This window comes from Homalodisca vitripennis, chromosome 6 (assembly GCF_021130785.1).
Source record: "Homalodisca vitripennis isolate AUS2020 chromosome 6, UT_GWSS_2.1, whole genome shotgun sequence".
Classification (NCBI taxonomy): Eukaryota; Metazoa; Arthropoda; class Insecta; order Hemiptera; family Cicadellidae; genus Homalodisca; species Homalodisca vitripennis.
Genome location: NC_060212.1, coordinates 150,552,275 through 150,570,844, shown reverse-complemented (window position 1 = coordinate 150,570,844; position 18,570 = coordinate 150,552,275). Strand labels below are relative to the sequence as shown.

At 33.3% G+C, this 18,570-nt stretch overlaps 1 protein-coding gene across 2 annotated transcripts; it reads left to right on the top strand.

Annotated features, from left to right (window-relative positions):
• Positions 1-16,063: 16,063 nt before the first annotated feature.
• On the top strand, positions 16,064-18,303 carry LOC124365284. Of its 2 annotated transcripts, none has more exons than XM_046821246.1 (2): positions 16,064-16,341; positions 17,749-18,303. In XM_046821246.1, the coding sequence occupies exon 2, from the start codon at positions 17,802-17,804 to the stop codon at positions 18,228-18,230; it is 429 nt and encodes a 142-aa protein (XP_046677202.1). In that variant the 5' UTR covers positions 16,064-16,341; positions 17,749-17,801; the 3' UTR covers positions 18,231-18,303. The 2 variants fall into 2 exon arrangements, with proteins under 2 accessions (XP_046677202.1, XP_046677203.1); XM_046821247.1 differs by lacking the exon at positions 16,064-16,341 and adding an exon at positions 16,637-16,826.
• Positions 18,304-18,570: the final 267 nt, after the last annotated feature.

Genomic DNA, 18,570 nt, shown 5'->3' with positions numbered 1-18,570 from the left:
GGGAAGATTAAGGAAGCAGCCAAGTGGTCTCGAAAGGCGGAAGTGGTGCTAATCTGCGTGGAAACAAATTCACAACTGAGCTGCAAACACGGAGATGTTTCGCTTGGCCGCACATCTGCCTGAATAATGGCTCACACAATCGCCCACCACCGCTTGTGTCTTAGTTCTGGTTTGAAATTATTTGAACTCCTAGCATTGTGGTAATTTAAGATGCTTCTTAGTTCAGCACAAAGAGGGCATTTTAAAAGGAGAACAAGAAGTAAGAGATTTGCCATAGTACGGGTTATAAGTATAGAAAACTTAAGTTTCGAGAATTGGGCTCTACAATCTTCCTAAGATGTAAATCGATAATACGTAGTTTTAAGCAAGGACCATATCCATCAAAAACTGGTAATTAATTCACCAATGTCATGAAATTTTATTTGAATAAACCAAGTTTTGAACCTCAAAAAATGTAAGCGTTTTCTTGAGATTCACAGCTTTAAAAAAAACTATGAACCTCAAATGTCAAAGTCAAAGATGACTTATTTTACCAGGCGAAGTTATAATCCTCTCTAAGACTTCACACCAGGGGACAAACGGCTTCAAGGTGACTTCCGAACCTTGCCACCACGAATGGCTGGGCAGGCGGACAGCTTGCAAGGAAAGGATCGCTCAGCGATCACCCATCCAAGCAAAGCCACGCTCTAAGTTGCTTGATTCAGTTATCTTGCGATAACCGCCGTACCCGCTACACTGCGCCATTGGCCTCATGTAAACGGTTGAACATTTTACGTACAACAAGTTGTACCAGCCAAGATTGGAACCAAGGTTTAATTAAAAAAATTCTGAAATTTGGGGAATTTATCATTAAATAATTATTTTTAAAATGTCCTCAGGGTACGATATGAAATTTCTCAAAATGAGGTTTGAAATGTATCAACCATTAAAAAGTAAGAAGGAAATGGGATTTTTGGGCATTATGGTTACGTATACTCCTGGATGAATAAACAAGCTAATAATATTAATCTATTGAAAGAAACAAGATAGGTCCAGTCGTATTACCTGATTGAAAAAATAAATGTTTTCTTACAGCAAACTAATGGCACAATTTAGTCAAAATACATCATAAATAAATAAAAAAAACCATTCCGAACAAAAATCGTCTATTAGGGGTATAGGAGGGTGGTTTTTAGGGGTGAAAATGGTTTTTTTTGCAATTTGTGAGTAAACAATGCATCCTATTTGAAAACAGTCAAATGTAAAAGTTGTTGGAAATAAAAAAATCTACAAATTATGTAGTAATCATTTTTGCCCTAACCTCAAAAATTTTCCCAAAAAAATTCAAAAAACCGATTGTTTTGTTTTTAATTTTTTCTTTTACAAAAATGGTTTGATTGAGCTGAAAGTTTGATAAAATTTACTTTGTGCTAATTCTAAAAAATACTAAATTTTTTCATTAAGAAATATATTCAGCCGTTGTAATAAAATTTAACTTTAAAAAATATTTTGATGATTTTCAATCACCATATTGAAACTTTTTTTAATCAAAAAAGGTTCTCTGACGGCTCATTATTTTCGTTTGATTGGTGTTTAAAAATGGTGATTGAAAATTAATCAAAATATTTTTTTAAAGTGAAATTTTATTATAACGGCTGAATATTTCTTAATGAAAAATACAGTATTTTTAGAATAGCACAAAGTATATTTGATCAAACTTTCAGCTCAATCAAACCATTTTTGTAAAAGAAAAAAATTAAAAACAAAACAATCGGTTTTTTGAATTTTTTTGGGAAATTTTTTGAGGTTAGGGCAAAAATGATTACTACATAATTTGTAGATTTTTTATTTCCAACAACTTTTTACATTTGACTGTTTTCAATAGGATGCATTGTTTACTCACAAATTGCAAAAAACCATTTTCACCCCTAAAAACCACCCCTCCTATACCCCCTAATAGACGATTTTTGTTCGGAATGGTTTTTTTTTTTATTTATTTTGATGTATTTGACTAAATTGTGCCATTAGTTTGCTGTAAGAAAACATTTATTTATTTGACCATTTTGAACTGCTATTTCTCCTGGACTAAGAATATATTAAGATGTTACAATCGCAACATATGTTCTATCCTTGCAACACGTGCCGATGGCAAATGTCCGAATTCCTTCAAAGTCAATGATAAATAAAACAATTAGTCATGTTTTTGTTTCTTAAGCTACTGTTTCCTAGCAACGCCAGAAGTAAATGTGTATCCTGAACTATATTTATTTGGAAACAAATTTGTTTTGAAATAAAGTAATGTTTCTGAGCCTAAAAATAAAATTCAATCGGAATTCTATGCCTTTTCTTTCCCGAATATTCGTATATAATTAACTGATACAAACCACAAGCTGGTAACTATACAATAGAAGTTAAATCTACGAACATCACATTTTAGTACTAGTTCAAATGTATACTAAGTACTAGTCCTATTAATTCTGCTAAATAATAGGAAGTTGTGGTTAACTACTTGGCTGTCCGCCCAGAACTTGCTAACTTGGGCATGGGGTCCCAGCTTGCACTTGCACCATACAACCACAACATGCACTTTGAAATTACCACAGAATAAATAGTGGGAGAATTTAATATACCCGCTAAACTGTACCTTCTGATTTTCTCTTACACATGATCTGTTCTTGTTCTAGACTCGTTCTTATTAAAGTTCCTGTTGCCTTTTTGAATTGAAATAACTAAACATTGCTGCAAGTTACACATATGAATATGGAACAATAAACATACCAGTCAATAGGTTATATGTCGTAATACATCATCCAGAATTATCCATAAAAAAATTTACTAAAATAAGTGTTCTATTTAGAATGTCATCATTACTTTCTTTGTTTGAAGGTTATTTTTGACGATGGAAGGATTGTGAAGGAAACAGGATTTTTCCGGACATTTGCCATCGTTAAGTGAAACAAGAAAACAGTAACACTACGTTTCGAGATCTGCAATCTGATCTCTTCTTCAGGTAAAGAACTAACCTAATACATAATTAACAAACTAGTTAAAATAAACAAATCTTACTAAAGCGTTGTGGCACGCCTGAGTCAGGAATCACAACCTACATGTTGTATGTCAACTTCACTAACACTAAAGACATGCACTTAATAAAAAAACTATACAAAACACCAATCATTAAACTAAACTACGGAATACAGGTCACAATATGTTCTTCACATCGTCTACTAACCATTTAACGACTGACCAGAGGGGGTAGCCAATGGTAATCGTGACGGCCGGCTAAAACAAGATGGCGGAAATACAAGGGAAGGGGAACAGGAATGGGCCCCTTTCGTTATTATTGGTTCATGCGAGATGAACTTCTTAAAACCATATTGTGACTCCGCATTGGTTTATTGCAAATATCCGATCCGTTTGATACTTTTGGTATTCTCTTTAGTTTCATTTTTTAGAATTGGCAACCAAAGCGGCCTAATCTCGACTGATGGTTGACTGATTGGTTGTCTGCCAATTTAATGTATGTTGCCTCAATTAATTTCCTTTTGAAGAAATGTGGTTCCCGATGTATTATGTGGGCTTCATCCCAATTCATATGATGGTCTTCGGACCAACAATGGTGTGCAATTTTTTGACTTTTCTGTGAGACCCTTTCTCGTGTTTTCTTTGTGTTCTTTTATCCTTATGTTTAGCGGTCTTTTTGTCTCGCCTATGTATTCCCTATTGCAGCTACATTTTATACTGTAAACACAGTTTTTTGGAATCCTGTGTGCCATTTTTTGGTTTTGTTTTTACGAGACTTTGTCTAAGAGTGTTGGTGTGTTTTAAAACGCGGTTCTAATGTTGTACTTTCTACCTACTCTTCTAATTTTCTCTCCGATAATCCCGGCACATAAGGGATTGACATAAACGCAAATTTATCACAATTCTGTTTTTTCTGACTCAGGAATGATTCTTCTGGTTCGTTTGCACTTATTAATTACTAATTAACTACTCAATTAGTAATTAATAAGTGCAAACGAACCAGAAGAATCATTCCTGAGTCAGAAAAACAGAATTGTGATAAATTTGCGTTTATGTCAATCCCTTATGTGCCGGGATTATCGGAGAAAATTAGAAGAGTAGGTAGAAAGTACAACATTAGAACCGCGTTTAAAACACACAACACTCTTAGACAAAGTCTCGTAAAAACAAAACCAAAAAATGGCACACAGGATTCCAAAAACTGTGTTTACAGTATAAAATGTAGCTGCAATAGGGAATACATAGGCGAGACAAAAAGACCGCTAAACATAAGGATAAAAGAACACAAAGAAAACACGAGAAAGGGTCTCACAGAAAAGTCAAAAATTGCACACCATTGTTGGTCCGAAGACCATCATATGAATTGGGATGAAGCCCACATAATACATCGGGAACCACATTTCTTCAAAAGGAAATTAATTGAGGCAACATACATTAAATTGGCAGACCAACCAATCAGTCAACCATCAGTCGAGATTAGGCCGCTTTGGTTGCCAATTCTAAAAAATGAACTAAAGAGAATACCAAAAGTATCAAACGGATCGGATATTTGCAATAAACCAATGCGGAGTCACAATATGGTTTTAAGAAGTTCATCTCGCATGAACCAATAATAACGAAAGGGCCCATTCCTGTTCCCCTTCCCTTGTATTTCCGCCATCTTGTTTTAGCCGGCCGTCACGATTACCATTGGCAACCCCCTCTGGTCAGTCGTAAATGGTTTTAGTAGACGAGTGAAGACATATTGTGACCTGTATTCCGTAGTTTAGTTTAATGATTGGTGTTTTGTATAGTTTTTTTTATTAAGTGCATGTCTTTAGTGTTAGTGAAGTTGACATACAACATGTAGGTTGTGATTCCTGACTCAGGCGTGCCACAACGCTTTAGTAAGATTTGTTTATTTTAACCTAGTTTGTAATTATGTATTAGGTTAGTTCTTTACCTGAAGAAAGATCAGATTGCAGATCTCGAAACGTAAGTGTTACTGTTTTCTTTGTTTCACTTAACGATGGCAAATGTCCGGAAAAATCCCTGTTTCCTTCATCATTACTTTCATTCAAAAATTAATTATTACGAAACTATAAATGGTACCTTTTAAGTGGTATGTAATTTGATAGTATGAGATTGATAAACCTTTAAAACACATTCGAAAAACCTTCTATAAATTGAAAATACGGTGAAAATAAAAGGCTATTAATTAAAAAAAACGTCCAAATAATGATTGAAACCCATGAAAATGGAAGCCGGTTTGACAATATGATTCAAAACGTGTGGCCAGAGTTATAGGTTAAAGTGAAATTGAGAAAGGCCAACTTTTATATCTCACACGTCTCCGATAAATTACAACACAGTAGTGCGCTCTTTTAAGTCACTTAACTCTCAAACGCTAAAGAAGAGATGCCATTACCGGGTAACTCTGGTTACTATCATCTTCCATATTTTCAATTTGATTTGATTTTATTTAAAAAATTGTCGTGATTCTCTTAAATAGCTAAAATATGTGGCTCAAATATAAAAAAGAATATAATTACAAGGCATCAAGTTTTCTCTATTTTCACGTCTAATTAAAAAAAAAAAAAAACAATTTGGAAACTTTAAAATTGAAAATATATTGATTTTTTAGAAGGTTCATTTGCTGAAATGACGGAAATGAATTTCTTAAATGATCTATTAATACCGTAGTTTGTACGTTCATCCCTAACATTGCAAAACGTACTGTATTAGTCTTGATTTAATTAGTACATCATTTTTGTTTTCAAAACTAACTCAGTACAAAGTCGTCTTAAAAAGTAATATTTTATAGTTTGTGATTACATTTTCCTTATAATTTGCAATTCGTGTAGACCGGAAGAAGATTTTTAATCTAGTAATATTCCTTAACATTCAAAGGTTTTACTGTTTCTAACGGTTGACTAGTGCATAAGTGGATCTGGTACGTTGCAGATGGAATATGGTGTCAAAACTAATAGAATACAACTTTACAAATGTTGTCTTGCTGAAATTCAAGCGCATTTTATTTATAAACGACCATTTTTTTCACAGTAAAAGATCACGATTCATATAATTTCCTACTGCAAGAATTTCCTAAATGTCATCAGAAAAAGCGGTAATATCAGACGAACATTACCACACTTGTTGCAACTCTTATTTTCAACTTATTTCAACACTCAATGTTTTGAATTTGTCCAACGAAACGAACAGCAAAGTGCGTGTAGTAATTCGAATTAATCTGAAAATACTGTCAGTAGAAATGTTAGGAGATATCATATGATAATGATACATGGTACATGTAGTATACTGGCTGTAATGTATGTGATGTATGACCACACGAGCAGTCAGGGCAGTGCCAAGATATCGCTATCAATTCAGACGCGGGATGTGGATTTGCCTTTGCCCAACACTGAGTTATAACCGACATCTTTCAAGTGAAAATGGGCTTAGTTGAGGAAGGCTATGACCTGTTTAGAAGCAATTCCATTTATACGGCTACAACAACAGGGTACATCCAAAGTGATTTAACTGGAGTATTTGTTGCGAAGAACTGGTGAGCTATAAATTCTGTAAAGAATTTTGACTAATACGGCAAGATTTTACTCTACTGCTTTATATAAATATCCATCCCAAAAGCAAGAATAGCACCATCTAACTAACGTTTTCGTATATGGTAATTAAAATTGATTAGGTACAATATATAACGTAAAAAGTTTTATTGTGTCTTAGATTTGGCTTTATTGACAGGTATAACTTCAGTTAGAAGTTCAATAAGCTTGAAAGGAGGAATTTAAAAATTTATGAGAATGTAAAGAAAAGCACTAATAAAAAAATAACATTCTAATCGTTAAAGAAAACTACTTAAAACAAATTGAAAACTTTGTTCGAGCGTTTAAAAATACGATTTAATACAATTTTCAGTCGAAAGAAACTAGAAAGGTTTGTAAAATTAAAATGCTGTTTTTCAAAGATAACGATTAAAAAAAAAGAATTCATGATTAAGTGTGTGTCATCCCGTCGGTGTATCACATGAATCTTCTACGGAGCATATCGAAAATATTTGAGTGAAAAGTGCCTACTAATATTTTTCAAATAATGAAAAAGGTACCACATTAATAAAACGTATCTACAAATCTATGTGAAGTTTTCAAAGAGTTTACAAATTCCAAGCTATTGTTGAGATATTTTATATGCTGCGCTTTTTTGCCACAAACTCCTACTGAAATTAATTATTTTCATGTTTATTGACTATCGTAACCCGCACGAAAACAGTCCGACGGCATTTAAGGCGGTGTTGCCATATTTCTGTTGATCACAATGTGATCTATGTTTACACACTGTCTGTAAATAGGTCAATGAAACAAAATGTACATATATATTTTACCATATCAGCTAATGATGTTTGTTTATATACATCAAATGTTGAGACGGGTCAGTAACTTTCCATGGATGTAAAACTCAATAATATTGAATGAGAGTGTAAAGGAGAGGGGAAGATTCAAAAGGACCAGCCACCATCGGACTGTTTTCGTACGGACTACTCTAGTTGTTTTAAATACGGATAATTGATATTGATTTATATAGTAACGCAATCACACGTAATAAAGTGATTACAAAAATATTTTAAAACATAGTTAGGGGTATGAACACTTTGGTAATTACGGTTTACTCCACACTGGGCCAACATTTCCTATTGATCAATCTGCTTATTAAGTCGCTCACAAAGATAGTTGTTGGAATTATACAGTCCAGGACAGAAAAGTAGATTTGATGATCAATAAATGTTGGAAATGACAATTGTATTTCATACAAACAATGACTGTCTTTCCCGTGAGAAGAAAAACGCTCTGCAGAGCGTCGCGTCGGCACTCCACGTATGGGGAGTCTAAATTTTCCAGTAATGCCAGTTAATGAATACTGTAGCTAATTTATAAAAGGCTATGTAATAGTATTTATTCCATTAAAATGTTATTTAATTACTCGTCTGATATGAACACGTAAAATAACGGGCTTACATATTAAGTAATTAGATTACGATGGAAACAAATGTACGTCTTCATTTTATTAATCAACATTGTAAATCAGTTTTAATGAAATGGCTTGTAAGAAATCAAATGTTTCCTCCCCTCTCCAGACTCTGGTTAAATCGCGATAGCCAGATTGCAGTGCCACACCGCACAGACATTCTCAGATTTTATACTTCTCTGCAGATGGTTGTTAGACGTTTACTACCAATCTTGCTAGGGGTGGTTGTTGCTCTCGTTACGCGAGCTGCTGGTAACTTCATTACGTTTTATAAAAAGTTTGGAGACCACTGTGGTTACAGGGAATACGAAATATTCTGTTTACTATACAATTTGTTAACTCCTAATTACATTGTATAATATACAAGATGCCAGGTTGTACGAGAGATTTTAAGTTGTAGGGAGAGCTTGATAGCCCTAACTCCACCTCTAATGTCTTATTCATTCATAACTCAAAACTGATATTTTTCTTAAAATACTCATACAACATTTGTTCATACTCCGATAATTTTTTATATTTCAAGATTGTGGCTGTTTAAAGTTATTGAACATTATAAAGTTGATCCACTCTGCTGTACATTTAAAATTGTTAAATTTAAAGAATATTGCGCCGCACGCACAAAAGAAAAACTTCTTCAACGCGAATATTGCTGAAAAATATTTTTTAAAGTTTCCTACTACTCACAAAATATGTGTGTGTTCTTAATAATTATTATTTATTCGATGATCTAACGCTATTGATAGAGGAAATGTTCTTAGGAAAACTGTGTTGTATTGCTAAGAATGCGTTGGTTTGTGATCTGAGCTTGACTAAAGAAACCTTAAATTTGAATACATAAATCTATTATTTATTGTTTAAACAATAAATTTAATTTTCATGTTAGATGCATTAATTATTAAGATTATTTATTATTATTATTTAGATTAGATCAAATTAAGATACAGCGCTGATCCCAATCAGATGTCATTATAAAGTCTGTACACATTCATCTCTTTTCACTCCACCATTCATTTGAAGTAACTGGACTTAGAATTTCCAGAAGTTTCCTTAACTTTTTGAAACATCCCTAAGATTTTGGAAATTTAAAATTACTCTTGGTTCATACGAGTCAAATTACTCATATATTTCACAATTATAGTTTAAAAAATAATTGGATGATTATAGATAATGTATGAATTCTAAAGTCTCTCTATGGAATATAAAACTGACAATACAAATTTTTCAGAGAAATTTTTAAATTATTAATGAATTGGATTTTTCTTCTGGAGGGCATTATCATTTATTGAATGGATCAGACGAGTGCTATGACTGGTGATCGTCTCATAAACGACCTTCTGTAACATTCAGTGATTCCGGTTTGTGTTCACAATCACTGTTGCTATAAAAGAGAAATTAAAGTTAATAATTTTTTTATGTTTAAAAAAATGTATGACCATCAGACGAATAATTGGAGTTGATTTTAAGAACTAAAATTAAAGTATACCGAAGCACAAACAACCATTCAAACAATGAGTTCATTCATATTAATTTGAGCCCACATTATGTTTTTTCCACAGAATCCTATGAATTGCTAACTGAAGTCTACGATAAAAAGGATAGGGGCTCTGACAGAATAATCAAATTTATGAGTATAAATTACAACGACCCCGATATTGCAGTGGAAACTCCGCCGCCGCTCTTACCACCCGTCACATCTGTCTAAGGGTTGTCAAGTCGACCTTAGACTGAATAGAAGTAAGAAGTAATCTATTAATTCATCTTCCCTAACCGAGCATATCTGTTTATATATATACATTAAATTTTATAAATGGCAATAGCCTTATTTAATTTCAATAAACATTGAATCACAAAAAGTACTTGCTCCGCCGGGAGTCGAACCCGGATCTCTCACTTGCCGGGTGAATGTGCTACCATTACACCACAGAGCGCTTACTTTTTACGATTCAATTATTTTTTATTTGGCCGTATCTGTCACATATGCGTTTAAATAAGCAAACTAACACATGATCGGAAGACCAAATACCTGTCAAATGACTTTTATTTACATTAAATTTTATAAATGGCAATAGCCTTATTTAATTTCAATAAACATTGAATCACAAAAAGTACTTGCTCCGCCGGGAGTCGAACCCGGATCTCTCACTTGCCGGGTGAATATGAATAATATATATATATATATATTAATACTTAAGTACATGATGTGAAAGATTTCATGATGAAAAAATAATCAGCTGTAAATACAGTTGATACATTAAAACTTTATACGAGAATTATCCTTTTCCAGATTAATTGAAAGTTTTCCATGAAAATTTTCCCCATAACCCCTCCTCCAAAAAGTATTTCTTGTTCAGTAAAGTTAAAGCAGTTACATTTTACCATGAAGCTTTTAATACAAAAATACAAAAAGGAATGTAAGCTTAAATTAAACCCAATTTGTAAAATGGGCTTCACTTATGAACGGCTAGACCGATTCGGATATTGCTCGTAATAATGTAAATTAAGTTTTAATGGAAACGTATAGAATATTCAAATATTCTGGAACTCCTGTGGAAAATGGAAATTCAAAGAGTATATAGAAGTAGTAGCCGTACTACAAATGGTATTGAAAATATTACTATAGAACTTTTATCATAGATAAAGGCAGTGATAAATATAAAATTTTTAGTGTATTTTGTTCATTATTGTATCACAGCTATACATTTAAATTATTGAACGAGATTGTGAACACGTTCATGCAAGCTACACGCTAATGGGTTTAAATGACACTGTGGGCACGGAGCATTGAGTAGCTGAAGGAATATAACGCAGGGGCTGGAACCAATATGACAACCATTAAACAGATGTGATGGGTCGTAAGATCTGCGGAGCTTTCACTGTAATACAAGGAAGGCCGTGATTTATTCTAAGCAATCACGCCCAACTTGACTCGACGAACAATGCCTTCCGTGACTACAAGTTGACGAACGAGGGAGCGCTAGGAGTCCGTGATCATTGCAAATGAAATGACAAAGTAATGACCAGGAACAAAGTGCAGTTGTTATGACAAAGGAAACCGTCGATGAGCAGCAAATCCGTTTCGCTTTGACAAGGGATACGGCATACGATACTGATTGGATACATTAAAAATTGATTATTAGACTGAACCAGGAAAATAGGTTAAATATAATTTTTAGAAAATACCTTAAAAAAGGTAAATTAATTTTTACCTTTATAAAATCGAATGACAAATGACTGACTTATTTGCAAGTTTAGTCGAGCCGTGCATGTCCCATCCCTAGTTCCTAACATGGTAATATGAGAGTTCAATATAGGAACGTGTAATAGTTATAACGCTTTTCGAATGTAAACTGTAAAAGTTTTTCGAATGTGTTAATTTGCAACAAATCTGCATTATTATTAAGTTTTTTTAATAATTATAATTTTGCAGATAGTTATTTACATTAAAATGCATAAATATGAACAAGTAAGTGAATGAAACGACCATTACTAGCATTTAATTTTTGGTTCAGTTTGGTCCATTGAACAATATCCTAAAGTTTGCAGTGAAATTTCTGAAACACCCTGTATACAGTATGTTCCATTATTTGTATAAGGAAAACGATATAGGCTACAGTAAGTTAATTTCAAACAAATTAAATAAGCTATCAGCCATTAAAAAAAAATTATTTTTAACTATTTCAATGTACAAACCCTATATTTGGCCTCAATTTTGTAAAGAATAAATACAAAAACAAAAAATTTATGAAAATGTTTTGCTTCAACCAACCTTTACTTTATTTGCTTCAGGCTAGTAATGGTTAGAATTACAAACAAACTTTAAATGTAAAATATTCATTTTCGTAAGGCCTTTGATTTGAAGTGGTGGAAGCCCCCTTTATTACTTGAAATATGTATGAACAGTTTTGTATTTTTTTTTTAAGTGAACTTTTGAGTGATATTTTTTTAAATATGAAATCTCGTATCATGAATAATCAAAAACAAATTTTATTTAGGTATAGTTTAGTATTCCAGGAGGAGCAAAAAACAAATAAAACACGATTTTCTATACACTTTGGAACGCTGCTTTAAACCAATAAAGGTAATTAAATTTGGCTTGCCATAAATTATGTACAACACACGACTTGTGTTCGTATTTAAAAGTTTGAGATTCAAACATGGGTCCCCTCTGTTTTTAGGACAATCTGTATGTTTACAGAGTTAAAAAAGTTGTAAAAAAAATTCTTTATTACCGATTTAGTAAGAAATCCGTTCAAACCAAACTTCTGCAGTTAGATGCAAAACATTAACTGAAGTTATTTTATTTCCAAAATGAAGCAAGTTATTTTAATATTTTTTAATCAAATACATATTTGAGGGGAGCAAATATTGATGAGTGTCGACCGTAGGCCATCCGCTTAAAGAGGACACAACACAGATAAAACAGCCAGACTCTCTCCAGGCACGTCCCTCTCAGATACAGGCCCTCTCACTGGAATACTGATAGATACTCTCGGCCTGACAGCCTTCAGTCGGCCCGGCAACTTTGTATCTTTGATCAGCCTCTCCCGTGTTGCAGCTCATAACCATTTGCAAAGGGTGTTGTCTATTGAATTATATTAAATTTTTCGTTTTTGTAGCTTATCCGTAGCTTTCATTTTAGTGTCTTGGAAATGTATATATATTTTTTTTAAATTTATAAAATGAACAATATTTGACGTAAAATATCAACGATATTTTAATTCAATTCAATTCAAAATTCTTTTATTTCATCAACATGATTTACAATTTATTACAGTGTATAAATAACTACATCTAACCCTCCAGCATTGCTAATCAAGGGAGAAGAATAGATCAAAAGATAAAATTTATATTAGTTACAATAAATATTCACTTTACCAACATGCATAGTAATTAAATCAATATAAATATGGAGTATATAGTAAATATTATGATTAAACTCGTATATTGAATTAGCTTAAATCTATAGTATACACATTTCATCGTCTTACAAAGTATAGAAAGTTAATATAAAATTAATAATTTTAAAATGTAAATAGAACTGTTATTGTTTTATGATGTATCGGTATATTTGAATTTGGAAGGGTGGAAATATGTTTTGAAGTCTAATATGAATGAATTTATTGAATGTCTGTGTATGGAAGAGAAAGTTGCCTCTGGGGCAGTGTGGTCATATCAGTGTCCGTTGTTTGATTGTTTGGAATGTCTGGGACTGAAGATTTTGATGATAAGGCAAAAGCCTGAAATTGAGGGTTATTGCTGTGTCATATATATTGTTCCTTCTTGGCTTTGTTTGAAGTTGTTTGTGAGTTGTTGTGAATTGAAAATAGCTAAAAAATACCTCTTCTGAAAATTATATTTAGTAAATATTCGAATGTAGCTGAATATTTTCTAAACAAGCGTGACAAAATCATCTGATGGACGATAAAAATTAAGTTACTTAAGAAGGAGTAAATTAGCCGTTTATGAAAAATAAACCAATAGGAATTAAAATCACCGTTGGATTGTTGGATATTAACTTTGATATTCGTTGAAACCATTATACCGTGTGATGACAACTAATAAATTAGGAACAACACAATAGGATAAATGAACACATTATAAACTGTAATTTTTATCCAATAATACATTATGCAATAGATTTTCATCGTTGTAAAAGGTTACGAAGTGGTGCTCGTTATAAATTTAGATAATGTGATGGATTTTTACTGTAATTTTATGATATTAGCAATTTGTTTAGGATGAACGATACAAATTGATTTCCTTTGATTTGATTTGTTATGTTGGTCATTATTACTAGTCAAATTAGCAGTATTGCTAAAAATTAATTTATTTCAGTTATGTTAATATTTTGCTCCAGTTATATCATTTATTGAGAAGAAAAATTATTAAGATTTCTTTTTTTATTTCTTTTACACGTCCGAAATGTATAATTAATTAAGATACATACAACTTATCCTTAGCAGTTAAAAACGATATAGGGAAAAAGCAAAATGTTGTTATATATTCCAACACTTTATGTTTTCGTCGACTCTTAGAATCAATGAATAAACTCAAAATATTATCGTTGAATCGTGCCTTTTGCATTATATAATGTATCAACGCTCCTGAATTCTTTTATACAAATTTGCAATGTTATTTAGTGACATAAATTACAAGAAAATACCATATCTGTACAAGTCATCTCGCTGCTCCATAAATTACAATGTTGACCTACAAATTACAAAGATCGCCAAGAACCAAATACTGAAAAAATATATGAATATTGATAAAAATCATCACTGCAAAGTCACTAAAAAGAAGGAATGAGGGAGATATTTTTAACAGTTGACAAGTTTTTAAGAGACAAACATTTCTCTCGGCAGCAATGTTAGCTTCAAGAAAATTTAAAATTCATTCAAAATAAAACATTCAGAATTCAAAATATTTATCGTATTGCGTAAAGTGCCGTAAATAAAGTAGAAGAATTTGCTTTGATTTGTGATGAATTCCAACCCAATATTTTGGTAGTATCTGAACTTGGATTCATCAAAGAAACCATTGGCACCTTTCAATTAAACAATTTTGAAACAGAAAAATCTTTTCGCCGTGAAATATTTAAGGAGGTGTGTGTGGATATCCTTGTCTCGAGATTAATATTTTATACTCAATACAAATTCAGATAATTGTATGAAATGTTATACACTGACGCATGCAATACAATTGTAAAAATTTTAAATGCAAGAAAAAGATTTGAATCATCTCTGCTTTCAATCTTACATATCACTACTTCAAGTCGGATTATATATTACCTCCAAAAGTAGATTACATGCAACCAAAATAAATAAAGGAGTTGAAATAAATAAAAAGAAACCCCCATATGAATACACTGCTTCAGGTTGGAGCATTCTCTCTCTCTCTCCTCTCTCCTCTCTCTCTCTCTCTCTCTCTCTCTCTCTCTCTCTCTCTCTCTCTCTCTCCTCTCTCTCTCTCTCTCTCTCTCTCTCTCCCTCTCTCCCTCTCTCTCTCTCTCTCTCTCTCTCTCTCCCTCTCTCTCTCTCTCTCTCTCTCTCTCTCTCTCTCTCTCTCCAAACTAAGGTAAGCCAGAAAGTCACAAAAGAATTCTGTGTTCCTTAGCAACCGTGGGGTTGGAGATATATATTGGATGAAAACGAAATATATGCATTATAGGCGACCTTGTTGGTATATAAAATGTAAGAAATATAATATAATGGTCACCTAAAACCATAACATAAACATAGAATTATTCTCTATTATTCTCGAGATATTCTGTGTCATTTTATACACAACTTAATTAATGCACTTCAATCTATACCACTGCCACAATTCAAGTTATTTTTTGCCTCCAAAAGGAAGGTTTCCTGAAAGCAGAACATAAATAGTGACATTTTTCCTAGCGTCCCCAAAGTAAATAACGAATATTGGAAGATCTATCTGCACTGTGTTTCATCTTGCTGCATCATGAATTACTATTGGCCCCCAAACGCATGTTATCTTTAAATTTAGGTTAAAGTTACAATGGACAATAAAATATAAATTTTGATATAACATAGTACAGGTTGAAACCAAAATGCTATTAGCTGCATATGTGCTTTTTCTACGTCAATCATAATCAAAGAAACAGAGCGTTGTTTTCTCTTGTGACGCTTTAATGTGTATATTTTCTAAAACTGAAAATGTGTTAAAAAAAAATTAAATATATTTTTATTATTTGTTATTACGTAATATATGAGAGTAACTAAATAGTGCACAAACTCGCTTTATATAAACGAGCTGCTTTTTTTGCAGTAAATATATTCTGAGGATCACGTAATAAGATACCAACGTCACTTCCAATTTGAGCTTATTGTTGTATATTAACAATACGATTATGTTTTTTCCTCTTTGATAGTCCATAGACGAAAATTTCTCAACCTGATGAGTTATATTCGTTCTCTAAGACCACTCATAAATAAATAGTTGTATGACTCAAATCATACAAATTGCAGAAGTTAAATCAGCTGATTTAAAAAGTCGGTTGAATTACGTCATTGAGTAATGTAAACATTGAGCTGTTCCTTATATTCAAGAAAATTTAAAATTTAGGTTAAGAATATGGCAAAATTGAAAGTAATATCATGTCAGGGGCAGCATGACCCTCAGGAGGCGCGGCCGTGGTGGGAACCACCCTACGTCATCTATGGGTTCGGGAACCACCGCGTGCGGTCGCGCATGGAACGGCTCATGGGTACTTATGTGGTGGAGGCGACCAACAAGGCCTTCATGGTTCGTCTGCAGCAGCGCTCTCGAGAGGTTTATGAAGAAGATATGAAACGCAGGATCCAGGTATGGTTTATTAATAGTTACTTTTTATAGTTAGTACAATTCCGGCAGGAAAATATCAATCTAAAACCGAAATGTTCAAACTTTGGACTTTCGTTTGTATGGACTTTGAACATTGTTATGGCATCTTCCAGAGGACTTGCGGATAGCGCGTAACAATAAAAAGTCTTATAGTTTGACATTTTGTCTTTATCACTCACTGCAAGAAAGTGAGAAACCTTTCATTACACTTAGTCCTAAAAGGACCTTTGTGCTTGCTTCCAGATTGACAGGATATTCAGGATGGGTAAGGGTGGGGGTATGGGCCACTTCCTCTCAAGATTCCATAAGGAGGGATGCCGGGCATTACACCTCAGTCGTGATACCTTGGCAAAATGAGAAGCTAGCTCCCTCGTGTACAAGCTAGCAACTACCGCAACTCCACCCACTCCAATGCCCATCCTCCGCAGTATACTATCCTTGCACCCAAGTTTCTCAGCATTTTTCCGGTTAGTGACGTGCTGCTTATGGACATCTATGGGATTGCCCAGATTTAAGTGACACATCGGTTTCTGATGTACACATTGAAGGTTAATCTGGAAGGTATAAAACAGTCAGAAGTGAAGCTTTCTTCTGAGGTGACTAGCTTGAAATATAACAATAATAAGACTATTTCGATCCTCTTACTTTTCAATAAGAGGATCAAGATAGTCTTGAGATAGTCGAGACATTGTTGAGTTAAAATCTAAAATTACTCTCATCTTAGAGAACGTTGACCAGTAAATGTTATACCAGCCGATAGAGTAGAATATCTATTCAAATGATGGCAAACAATCTGATATGGATATTCTCTGTGAAAGTACTACAAAATTATTTATTAATAAAACTACTGTTATGCTTAGAAACATAGAAACTAGATTTAAGACAGTATTTTTAACAAAATTTAGTGGTATTATTACATATTGGAAACTAAAATATTTTTTTAATCATGCACACTACAATCTAGTACACTAAGTTGAGGTGTGTTTTGGGTAGTAAATTAATCACTACATATTCGTTGGTATTTTGATATGCAAATTCGAATAACGCAATTAATATAGGTGCAACAAATGATTTTGCTTGTGAATATAATTTTATAACAGTGATTTTAGGTTAGCTACAATATCAATAAAAAAACTTTTGAAATTTCCACGCTTATAATAAACCTATGAAAATATGGACTATTCGTGTTTAAAAATATGAGATCACTGTAAAATCGTAAAATCTAACGTGTGAATAATAGTTAAATTAATACATTTTGGCAAATTATATTTTTAAAAACCATTCTAGATCTTTTAAGTATGTTCTGTTTTGTATTATATGACGTTAAAAATAAAATATAACATATAAATATATATTATATATATAATATATATTGTTTGTTTAATATAGAAACGTGAAATAGCTGAGGTGGAAAGAGAGAAGCGACTCATCCTGGAGGGAAAATGCCGATAGAGGAGGCTCCAGAGGCCCTATCGAACCATCCAGTCTTCCAGATAACCCAGAGGGCCAATCAGATCCTTGAAGAAAGGAAGAGGAAGGCGGAAGCTAGGAGGCGACCTAAACGGCTGAAGAGGTTCGACTATAGTCTGCTTGAAGGAATGGAGGAACCCGATGTGGGAGACACTGAGATGCTCAGTTGTATCGACATGGACGAGAGCGACGCCGACAGGGCGCTGAAGTTCGAAGAGAAAGAGACGTTGATGAGCGAGGGCTTAGGAGGATTCACGGACGAGGACTACGACAGGATTAAATACGCGGACCCGTTGGTGGAGGATCTCAACGAAGCGGAGACAGTGGACGAGTTATACAGTCTGGCAGACGAGATCGTGGGTCCTCTCACCGGCAAGACCTGCGGCGGGCTTGTCAAGTGATACATTACAAGATCTCAATCACTTATCACTTAAATATTAACCAAAAATACAATATTATCTCCACTTCAATTCATTCAGCCAATTTCGTATTATTGCCAAGTATTTTTCCTACTATACTAATATGGTGTATTGAGAGAATAACAGGATTTCGAATATTTGCCATCGTTATAGTTTATGAATGGTATAGCACAATGATTCGAGGATTGGAATCTATCCTCTTCGTCATGTGGGGAAGGTAATTATACACACGCTACCTGACGAAGAGGATATATTCCAATCATCGAAACGTTGTGCTATACCTTTTATAACTTATAACGAAGGCACGTGTCCGAAATCCTGT

Excerpts from the sequence above, each read along its gene's own strand:
- LOC124365284 (XM_046821246.1), top strand. The coding sequence starts at position 17,802 with ATGCCGATAGAGGAGGCTCCAGAGGCCCTATCGAACCATCCAGTCTTC.